Source organism: Bombina bombina, chromosome 6, assembly GCF_027579735.1.
Source record: "Bombina bombina isolate aBomBom1 chromosome 6, aBomBom1.pri, whole genome shotgun sequence".
NCBI classification, from domain to species: Eukaryota; Metazoa; Chordata; class Amphibia; order Anura; family Bombinatoridae; genus Bombina; species Bombina bombina.
The window spans coordinates 485,569,817-485,581,826 of NC_069504.1; the positions used below are offsets into that span (position 1 = coordinate 485,569,817).

Here is a 12,010-nt window from a genome sequence, read left to right on the forward strand (position 1 = left end):
ACCAAAACTGCTAAGTTTGTGCTATAGCTTCACTTGTGTTTATTATGTTCCCTTGAGTTAAGTGAGAAATAGGCCTTTGAATCGGGCCAAGGAAGCGAACCCAATTAGGGAGAATTACTAAATTTATACAGCGTATGCAGGGGCGAAACTACAGGGGGTGCAGACATCGCAATTGCGACTCTGCCCCCTTCAAAAAAAACAAAAAAAACGTTGACCTGCCACTGCCTGCACTGATATCGTGTGAGTGTGAAATGATGCTTCACTAGTGACTCTGACTACAGGGTTTAGTCTTTCTGTTTTACCCATTGGTGTGTGTGTGTGTATGTATGTGACTGTGTGTGTGTATGTTTGTGGAACCAGCAAATTACAGACCTTGTTACTACAGCATGGGGGGAGGGGGTAAACAGTGTCATTATACAGTACCACTATATACAGTACGGGGGGGGGGGGGGCTGGACTATGTCTTAGACTACTGTTGTCACTTTATAAAGTACTGGGGCGGGTAGGGTCAGGCCAGCCATCTCACTGGCAGATTACAGACTGTGTCACTGACTTATTATATACAGTACTGGTGGGTTAAACAGTGTCACTATATACAGTAATAGGGGGGTCAGACCATCTCACAGACTGTGGGCAAAAAAAGATATATGTATTAAATTCACTTTTTTTTGGTGGAGGTGGGGGGCCCTTCTTAGATTCTTGCACCTGGCCCTGTGGTTTCTAGTTACGCCTCTCAGCGTATGTCTCTCTTAGTGTAACCGAACTGCAGTAATATTGAGTAACTGGGAGGAAATTATCCCTACCCCATAAGTGATGGTTAACCTTCCCCTTTGTATAAACAGATCTGCAATGCTAGAGATATTTTAGATGGAGTTTAATTCATCAGTTGTAATGAAGAAGCGCTATAACTAGCTTTTTAATGTAGCTTTACAATTTAAAATACCCTCTGCTCTAGTCGCCCACTTTAAAAGTAATCTTTTTTTTTTTTTTTTTTATGAGCTAATTGAACTGTTCTCCAATCAGCGTTCTAGCCACAATAATACATTGTGTGAGTGCTGTATGGCTAGAGCGCAGATTGGAGAACAGCTCAAACTGTTGGCTCACAAAAAAAAAACTTCTGAAGTAATGATGTGCTGCAAGGGAATTTTTTTTTCTGCAATGATACCTTTACACTTTCCATTAAGAAATTAATTAATATTACTCTTTAGAAAAGTATTCAAAGGGATAATCAAGAACAGGCCTTATGCTTATTTGTGTTTGTAAATAGCAGTGTTTACAATAATGTCTGTCTTTGGCAATCTCTCCATCCTTGTAAGCAGTGGAACAGGCTGCTGAGCCCATGTGTACAATAATTAGGGTGGAGATATTGTCACTTGCATAGGCATTATATGAAAATGTTCATAAATATTAGTTCTACCATTGCCAACTACAAAAAAACTTTTATTAAGTTGTTTTATAGAATGGAATCAAAGATATTGAAGCTTAAGAACATTTGTACTGTAATTAAGAACATATTTGTAATATAGATTGGAAATCTGTTTATTGATCACTAATTACTGCTCAATTTAGATCTATAAATGAAATTGTAAGAGGGTCTGTTTTTTAATGCAGAGTCCTCTTTTCATAGCACTTATGCCTGTATTTTTTAATTCCTTTCACTGTAGAAGGAGCTGGCAACATGTTCTTTGGTAGCAAAGGGGCTAGATGCCTGCTCTCTAATAAATAATTTTTCTTTCTCCTCTCCTCCTGTTTGTGCTCTTTCCTTCCTTATGTCTCTCCTCTTTTTTCATTCTTCCCTGGATTCTCTTTCTCTCCCCATTTTGCTCTCTTCCGTTTCTCATTCTGTTTACCCCTCCTCTCTCTCATGCCTCACATTGGCAGAATCGTCACATACCATGCCTAACGACCAAGGTAACAACACTTGTAACCAGTTCATTCCTGAGACATCAGACTGGGTGGAAAGGGAGGGGATTCTGTCTAGTGGTTGATGTGTATTTTGGGCACGTCTTTCTTTCTTTCTCTACTTTTCTTTGCATTCCTTCCTCTAAGTTATCTGTGTAACAAAAAATCTTGTTCCAGCATCAGGTGTTTCTGGCAAAGGTGTTCGTACCCCAGAAGTTGGATCTAACAGTGGCCCGTCTCTTGGAGGTAAAAGAAAACAATATTTGGATGCAAACTTTTATTTGTTAGTTTTTTAATTATACGCAAGAATTATGCAAGTATTTTTCATAAAAAGATAAATTAAAGAACATGGTCATGGTCACAAGCTGAAGGGTAGTAGATTCAGGAGTAATTTTCGGAAGCACTTCTTTACAAAAGGGGTGTTTGAATGAAGTAAACTTCCACAAGAGGTGGTAATCACAAACACTATGGGGGATAAGCATTAGGCTAAGTTTATACTTTTAGGGAGTATTAGGCAGACGTATGGGGCATATGGTTCTCATCTGCTGTCAAAATCTGTTTCTAATTGCATTGAAATAGATTTGCGTACAAGATTTGTTTTTTTAAGGGGACAGTCTAGTATAAATTAAACTTTCATTATTCAGATAGGACTTTTAATTTTAATCAACTTTCCAATTTACTTTTAGCATCAAATTTGCTTTTTTCTCTTGGTATTCTTAGTTTAAACTAAACATAGGTAGGCTCATATGCTAATATCTAAGCCTTTGAGGGCTGCCTCTTATCACATGCTTTTTAAATCTCTTTTCAACACAAAGAGACAGAAAGTACACGTGGGCCATATAGATAACACTGTGTTCAGGCACAGGGGGTTATTTAAGATTTAGCACAAAACAATGCTAAATTTAAGACAATAGATAATAAACAGTCACTGTGATCAGGGGGCTGGAAGAAGGTTTCTAGATACAAGGTAATCACAGAGGTAAAAAGTATATTAATATAACTGTGTTGGTTATGCAAAACTGGGGAATGGGTAATAAAGGCATTATCTATCTTTTAAAACAATAACAATTCTATAGTAGACTGTCCCTTTAATGAACTCCTATTTTGTTTGTAGAATTGGCATTGATTTCCATCTTAATGGGAGGAGAGTCCACTGCTTCATTCATTACTTGTGGGAAATAAGAACCTAGCCACCAGGAGGAGGCAAATACACCCCAGCCAAAGGCTTAAATACTTCCAATCATCCCCCAGTCATTCTTTGCCTTTCGTCACAGGCATCCTTATTTGTGGTGTATTCAGGAAAGCGTAGTGGGCCTCTTCCACTTCTCTGTCTTTTTGGTTGAGGAGCGTTATCCATTTGGCCTATGAGACAGCGGTACATAAGCCTCCTCAGAGGATTACGGCTCACTTTACGGCCCTCTTCTTGGGCCTTTAAGAACAAGGCCTCTGTGGAGCAGATTTGTAAGGCGGCTACTTGGTCCTCCTTACATACATTTACAAATTTGATGTTTTTGCTTGGGCAGAAGCTGTTTTTGGGGGAGAGGTTCTACAGGCTGTGGTGCCCTCAGTTTAGGGTCCGCCTCCTTTTCCCTCCCATTTTTGTTCAATCAGTGTTCTCTAGAGCTTGGGCATTTTTCCCCACAAGTAATGAATGAAGCAGTGGACTCTCCTCCCATTAAGATGGAAAACATAAATTATGCTTACCTGATAATTTCATTTCCATCTGTGGGAGGAGAGTCCACTGCTCCCGCACGTTTGCTCTGGTGGGCGGACCTAAATTTAATATTATTCTTCTGGCACCATTTTTACCCTGATATTTCTGTTCCTTGCTCCCTTGGTAGAATGACTGGGGGATGAGGGGAGTGGGGGAGGTATTTAAAGGGACACTGAACCCAAAATTTTTCTTTATTGATTCAGATAGAGTATGCAATTTTAAGCAACTTTCTAGTTTACTCCTATTATCAAATTTTCATCATTCTTTTGATATCTTTATTTGAAAAGCAATAATGTAAGTTTAGGTGCCGGCCTGTTTTTGGTGAACAACCTGGGTTGTTCTTGCTGATTGGTGGATAAATTCACCCATGAATAAACAAGTGCTGTCCAAAGTCTGAACCAAAAATGGTCTCTCCTTAGCTTAGATGCCTTCTTTTTCAAATAAAGATAGCAAGAGAACGAAGAAAAAAATGATAATAGGAGTAAATTAGAAAGTTGCTTAAAATTGCATGCTCTGTCTGAATCACGAAAGAAAAAAATCTTGGTTTAGTGTCCCTTTAAGCCTTTGGCTGGGGTGTCTTTGCCTCCTCCTGGTGGCCAGGTTCTTATTTCCCACAAGTAATGAATGAAGCAGTGGACTCTCCTCCCACACATGGAAATGAAATTATCAGGTAAGCATAATTTGTTTTTTAGTCTAGGAACATACCCTTTGAAAAGTATCTTTAATATTATTTATCTTATCCCCTCAGATGTGGCCAATTAAGCATAGATTAAATTATCTACTACACTTATCAAGCACTCACTGTGCAGATAGCTGCAGGGTCACGGGTCTGGAATCCTACTAGATGTTTTTTTTTGTCCTCCTGAAGCACTGGAAAAAAAATCACAGTTTTAAGTTACATTAAAGAACAAGCAGGCAAAATAAATAATGGAGGTCCATTAAAAAAAAGTAAATAAAGACTGCATAATTAAAGGGCCAGTAAACCTATAAAATAATGTTATATAATTCTGCACATAGTGCAGAATTATATAACATTATATTAGCGCTAGCTTTATGCAATCTAATATTGCCTGTGAATTTTTATTAAAAAAAGACTGTTTTTCAGACCTGCTCTCTGTAATCTACTGAGCGGGTCTGTTTTTATCACAGAGCGCATCTGGCCAGCTGTCTAGTCACAGCCCAGCCCGACCGCGCTATTACACTTAGTGCAGTTCGCCCCTGCTCTGTCTGACAGCGGGAGCGAGCTGCACTGAGTGTAATGGCGCGGTCGGCCGGGCTGTGACTAGACAGCTGGCCAGATGCGCTCTGTGATAAAAAACAGACCCGCTCAGTAGATTACAGAGAGCGGGTCTGAAAAACAGTCTTTTCTTCTGTTATGTGTGATCAGTCCACGGGTCATCATTACTTCTGGGATATAACTCCTCCCCAACAGGAAATGCAAGAGGATTCACCCAGCAGAGCTGCATATAGCTCCTCCCCTCTACGTCAGTCCCAGTCATTCTCTTGCACCCAACGACTAGATAGGATGTGTGAGAGGACTATGGTGATTATACTTAGTTTTTATGACTTCAATCAAAAGTTTGTTATTTTAAAATAGCACCGGAGCGTGTTATTACTTCTCTGGCAGAGTTTGAGGAAGAATCTGACAGAGATTTTTTACTATGATTTTAACCGGAGTCGTTAAGATCATATTGCTGTTCTCGACCATCTGAGGGAGGTAAAGGCTTCAGATCAGGGGACAGCGGGCAGATGAATCTGCATTGAGGTATGTGGCAGTTTTTATTTTCTGAATGGAATTGATGAGAAAAGCCTGCCATACCGTTAAAATGACATGTATGTATACACTTCAGTATTCTGGGGATGGTATTTCACCGGAACTACTGTGTTAAAGGTCACTAATCCTTTTAATAACTATTCTCATGTTAAACGTTTTTGCTGGAATGTAGAATCGTTTACATTGCTGAGGTACTGTGTGAATAAATATTTGGGCATTATTTTCCACTTGGCAGTTTTTTTTTTTTTTGTTTTTTTTTTGCTTTAATTGTGACAGTTTCGTTTCTCTTCACTGCTGTGTGGGAGAGGGAGGGGCCGTTTTTGGCGCTCTTTGCTACGCATCAAAAAATTCCAGTCAGCTACTTTTATATTTCCTGCATGATCCGGTTCATCTCTGACAGACCTCAGGGGTCTTCAAACTTCTTTGAAGGGAGGTAAATTCTCTCAGCAGAGCTGTGAGAATTCTTATAGTGACTGTGAATAAAAAACGTTGTTTTGTTTTCTTATGTACAAATTTAATTAGTGTTGTTTTTTACTAATGGGAACAAACCTTTGCTAAAAGTTGTGTTGTTTTAAAGTTTGATGCTATAACTGTTTTTTCAGTTCATTATTTCAACTGTCATTTAATCGTTAGTACCTCTTTGAGGCACAGTGCGTTTTTTTTTTTTTTTTTGCTAAAAAAGATTATAACCAAGTTGTAAGTTTTTTTGCTAGTGTGTTAAACATGTCTGACTCAGAGGAAGATATCTGTGTCATTTGTTCCAATGCCAAGGTGGAGCCCAATAGAAATTTATGTACTAACTGTATTGATGCTACTTTAAATAAAAGTCAATCTGTACAATGTGAACAAATTTCACCAAACAGCGAGGGGAGAGTTATGCCGACTAACTCGCCTCACGCGACAGTACCTGCATCTCCCGCCCGGGAGGTGCGTGATATTTTGGCGCCTAGTACATCTGGGCGGCCATTACAGATAACATTACAAGATATGGCTACTGTTATGACTGAAGTTTTGTCTAAATTACCAGAACTAAGAGGCAAGCGTGATCACTCTGGGGTGAGAACAGAGTGCGCTGACAATGCTAGGGCCATGTCTGATACTGCGTCACAGCTCGCAGAGCATGAGGACGGAGAGCTTCATTCTGTGGGTGACGGTTCTGATCCAAACAGATTGGACTCAGATATTTCAAATTTTAAATTTAAATTGGAGAACCTCCGTGTACTACTAGGGGAGGTCTTAGCAGCTCTCAACGATTGTAACACCGTTGCAATACCAGAGAAACTGTGTAGGTTGGATAAATACTTTGCGGTACCGGCGAGTACTGACGTTTTTCCTATACCTAAGAGACTAACTGAAATTGTTACTAAGGAGTGGGATAGACCCGGTGTGCCGTTCTCACCCCCTCCAATATTTAGAAAGATGTTTCCAATAGACGCCACCACTCGGGACTTATGGCAAACGGTCCCCAAGGTGGAGGGAGCAGTTTCTACTTTAGCTAAGCGTACCACTATCCCGGTGGAGGATAGCTGTGCTTTCTCAGATCCAATGGATAAAAAATTAGAGGGTTACCTTAAGAAAATGTTTGTTCAACAAGGTTTTATATTACAACCCCTTGCATGTATCGCGCCGATTACGGCTGCGGCAGCATTTTGGATTGAGTCGCTTGAAGAGAACCTTAGTTCCTCTACGCTAGACGACATTACGGACAGGCTTAGAGTCCTTAAACTAGCTAATTCTTTCATTTCGGAGGCCGTAGTACATTTAACCAAACTTACGGCTAAGAACTCAGGATTCGCCATACAGGCACGCAGGGCACTGTGGCTAAAATCCTGGTCAGCTGATGTTACTTCTAAGTCCAAATTACTTAATATACCTTTCAAGGGGCAGTCCTTATTCGGGCCCGGTTTGAAAGAAATTATCGCTGACATTACGGGAGGTAAGGGCCACGCCCTACCTCAAGACAAGGCCAAAGCTAAGGCTAGACAGTCTAATTTTCGTCCCTTTCGGAATTTCAAAACAGGAGCAGCATCAACCTCCACTGCACCAAAACAGGAAGGAGCTGTTGCTCGTTACAGGCAAGGCTGGAAGCCTAACCAGTCCTGGAACAAAAGCAAGCAGGCCAGGAAACCTGCTGCTGCCCCAAAGACAGCATGAACCGAGAGCCCCCGATCCGGGACCGGATCTAGTAGGGGGCAGACTCTCTCTCTTCGCCCAGGCCTGGGCAAGAGATGTTCAGGATCCCTGGGCACTAGAGATCATATCTCAGGGATACCTTCTAGACTTCAAATTATCTCCCCCAAGAGGGAGATTTCATCTGTCAAGGTTGTCAACAAACCAGATAAAGAAAGAAGCGTTTCTACGCTGCGTACAAGATCTGTTAACAATGGGAGTGATCCATCCGGTTCCGTGGTCGGAACAAGGACAAGGGTTCTACTCAAACCTGTTTGTGGTTCCCAAAAAAGAGGGAACTTTCAGGCCAATCTTAGATTTAAAGACTCTAAACAAATTCCTAAGAGTTCCATCGTTCAAAATGGAAACTATTCGGACAATCTTACCCATGATCCAAGAGGGTCAGTACATGACCACAGTGGATTTAAAGGATGCTTACCTTCACATACCGATCCACAAAGATCATCACCGGTATCTAAGGTTTGCCTTCTTAGACAGGCACTACCAGTTTGTAGCTCTTCCATTCGGATTGGCTACGGCTCCAAGAATCTTCACAAAGGTTCTGGGTGCCCTTCTAGCGGTACTAAGACCGCGAGGGATTTCGGTAGCTCCGTACCTAGACGACATTCTAATACAAGCTTCAAGCTTTCAAACTGCCAAGTCTCATACAGAGTTAGTTCTGGCATTTCTAAGGTCGCATGGATGGAAAGTGAACGAAAAGAAGAGTTCTCTTTTTCCTCTCACAAGAGTTCCATTCTTGGGGACTCTTATAGATTCTGTAGAAATGAAGATTTACCTGACAGAAGACAGGTTAACAAAGCTTCAAAATGCATGCCGTGTCCTTCATTCCATTCAACACCCGTCAGTAGCTCAATGCATGGAGGTGATCGGCTTAATGGTAGCGGCAATAGACATAGTACCTTTTGCACGCCTACACCTCAGACCACTGCAATTATGCATGCTAAGTCAGTGGAATGGGGATTACTCAGATTTGTCCCCTACTCTGAATCTGAATCAAGAGACCAGAAATTCTCTTCTATGGTGGCTTTATCGGCCACACCTGTCCAGGGGGATGCCATTCAGCAGGCCAGACTGGACAATTGTAACAACAGACGCCAGCCTACTAGGTTGGGGCGCTGTCTGGAATTCTCTGAAGGCTCAGGGACTATGGAATCAGGAGGAGAGTCTCCTTCCAATAAACATTCTGGAATTGAGAGCAGTTCTCAATGCCCTTCTGGCTTGGCCCCAGTTAATAACTTGGGGGTTCATCAGGTTTCAGTCGGACAACATCACGACTGTAGCTTACATCAACCATCAGGGAGGGACAAGAAGCTCCCTAGCAATGATGGAAGTATCAAAGATAATTCGCTGGGCAGAGTCTCACTCTTGCCACCTGTCAGCAATCCACATCCCGGGAGTGGAGAACTGGGAGGCGGATTTCTTGAGTCGCCAGACTCTTCATCCGGGGGAGTGGGAACTTCATCCGGAGGTCTTTGCCCAAATACTTCGACGTTGGGGCAAACCAGAGATAGATCTCATGGCGTCTCGCCAGAACGCCAAACTTCCTCGCTACGGGTCCAGATCCAGGGATCCGGGAGCAGTTCTGATAGATGCTTTGACAGCACCTTGGAACTTCAGGATGGCTTATGTGTTTCCACCCTTCCCGCTGCTTCCTCGATTGATTGCCAAAATCAAACAGGAGAGAGCATCAGTAATTCTAATAGCACCTGCTTGGCCACGCAGGACTTGGTATGCAGATCTAGTGGACATGTCATCCTGTCCGCCTTGGTCTCTACCTCTAAGACAGGACCTTCTGATACAGGGTCCATTCAAACATCAAAATCTAACTTCTCTGAAGCTGACTGCTTGGAAATTGAACGCTTGATTTTATCAAAACGTGGTTTTTCTGAGTCGGTTATTGATACCCTGATTCAGGCTAGGAAGCCTGTTACCAGAAGGATTTACCATAAAATATGGCGGAAATACCTATACTGGTGCGAATCCAAAGGTTACTCCTGGAGTAAGGTTAGGATCGCTAGGATATTGTCTTTTCTACAAGAAGGTTTAGAAAAGGGTTTATCAGCTAGTTCATTAAAGGGACAGATTTCAGCTCTGTCCATCTTGTTACACAGACGTCTGTCAGAAAATCCAGACGTCCAGTCCTTTTGTCAGGCTTTAGCTAGGATCAAGCCTGTGTTTAAAGCTGTTGCTCCACCATGGAGTTTAAACTTAGTTCTTAACGTTTTACAGGGTGTTCCGTTTGAACCCCTTCATTCCATTGATATAAAAATGTTATCTTGGAAAGTTCTGTTTTTAATGGCTATTTCCTCGGCTCGAAGAGTCTCTGAGTTATCAGCCTTACATTGTGATTCCCCTTATCTGATTTTTCACTCAGACAAGGTAGTTCTGCGTACTAAACCTGGGTTTTTACCTAAGGTAGTCACTAACAGGAACATCAATCAAGAGATTGTTGTCCCATCCTTGTGTCCAAATCCTTCTTCAAAGAAGGAACGTCTTTTACACAATCTGGATGTAGTTCGTGCCCTCAAGTTCTACTTGCAGGCAACTAAAGATTTTCGCCAAACTTCTTCCCTGTTTGTCGTTTATTCTGGACAGAGGAGAGGTCAAAAAGCTTCTGCTACCTCTCTCTCTTTTTGGCTTCGTAGCATAATACGTTTAGCCTATGAGACTGCTGGACAGCAGCCTCCTGAAAGAATTACAGCTCACTCCACTAGAGCTGTGGCTTCCACTTGGGCCTTTAAGAATGAGGCCTCTGTTGAACAGATTTGCAAGGCTGCAACTTGGTCTTCGCTTCATACTTTTTCCAAATTTTACAAATTTGACACTTTTGCTTCTTCGGAGGCTATTTTTGGGAGAAAGGTTCTTCAGGCAGTGGTTCCTTCTGTATAATGAGCCTGCCTATCCCTCCCGTCATCCGTGTACTTTTGCTTTGGTATTGGTATCCCAGAAGTAATGATGACCCGTGGACTGATCACACATAACAGAAGAAAACATAATTTATGCTTACCTGATAAATTCCTTTCTTCTGTTGTGTGATCAGTCCACGGCCCGCCCTGTTTTAAGGCAGGTAAATATCTTTTAAATTATACTCCAGTCACCACTTCACCCTTGGTTACTCCTTTCTCGTTGATTCTTGGTCGAATGACTGGGACTGACGTAGAGGGGAGGAGCTATATGCAGCTCTGCTGGGTGAATCCTCTTGCATTTCCTGTTGGGGAGGAGTTATATCCCAGAAGTAATGATGACCCGTGGACTGATCACACAACAGAAGAAAGGAATTTATCAGGTAAGCATAAATTATGTTTTTTAATAAAAATTCACAGCCAATATTAGATTGCATAAAGCTAGCGCTAATATAATGTTATATAATTCTGCACTATGTGCAGAATTATATAACATTATTTTATAGGTTTACTGGCCCTTTAAACATTTTTAAGGGAGTACAATTGTCAGTTTAATGTCCCTTAAATGAGGTATTACTCCTTTTTTAACTTTTGGTTATGTAAACATATGCTTTCTATTGCTTTTATCTCTATTTTATTCTGTTTGCTATCCCCTCAGGTAGCAACAGTCCACATGGGAGCCCTACTTCTCTGGACCAGAACATGCTACTAACAATCATAGTATCTCTGGGTGTGATTACTATTCTAGTTGCTGTAGTCATCGCAGCTATCTGCTCCCGCCGCTCCAGCTCTCATCAGAAAAAGTGGGTATTCCCCTGAATTTGCCGGCACAAGTCAGACTATTAATTTCTTTTTGCAACTTTAAATAAAGTATCTTTATTATATCTTTGTCAACGTAGCACTAGCAACTTTATTACTTTCTATGCCATATATTTGTTTATGTACGTTTTGTCTACAGTTTATTTTTCACTTCTATTTCATTCACTTTCTATATCTTCTATTTGTCACCATTTTATGATAAAGCTTTCCTTGTGACTGCAATCCACCAATCCCATTAGCTGTATGGCAATACCAATTTGTGAATAAAAACATATTCTGGAATTTCCCAAAATAAGACCTAAGCAAGGTGGAAGCCATGTGGAGATTCAGTGCTCAACTTGATGAAATGTAATTGGTTTGTTGTAGGTTTGTTGTTTTTTATCTGAAAGAGTGGAAATGGATAGTTGTCCTAAATAGATCTGCTATTCACTCCATCACATTTTTATATGGCATATGGTGCCTCATAAATTACATAGTAGACTCACTCGCGCTCCTGAATTCTTTTACAGTTGTGGTTCCATTGGCTCTTCAGCGCTATTGTGTAGCTGCTGATAGCTGACCGGCTCTGTTCGTTTTAGACCAGCAAATTCCTAGTTGTATTTTAAATATGTGATTAACTCTCTTGTGGTGCTTGAACACGTAGGCTTGCAGGGCCAGTAGTGCTAAAACGATAAGCACTTACGGAGATAACGCATGTCATTTCTGTAC

General features: G+C 41.3%; 1 protein-coding gene across 1 annotated transcript in view; it reads left to right on the forward strand.

Moving 5' to 3' along the window:
- The window catches only part of NEO1 (neogenin 1), a 201,144-nt gene that overhangs the window by 148,374 nt on the left and 40,760 nt on the right, over positions 1-12,010 (forward strand). Inside the window, exons 17-18 of the mRNA XM_053717318.1 lie at positions 2,080-2,148; positions 11,142-11,286. Coding sequence (XP_053573293.1) covers positions 2,080-2,148; positions 11,142-11,286 — 214 coding nt within the window. The remainder of the gene's footprint in view (positions 1-2,079; positions 2,149-11,141; positions 11,287-12,010) is intronic.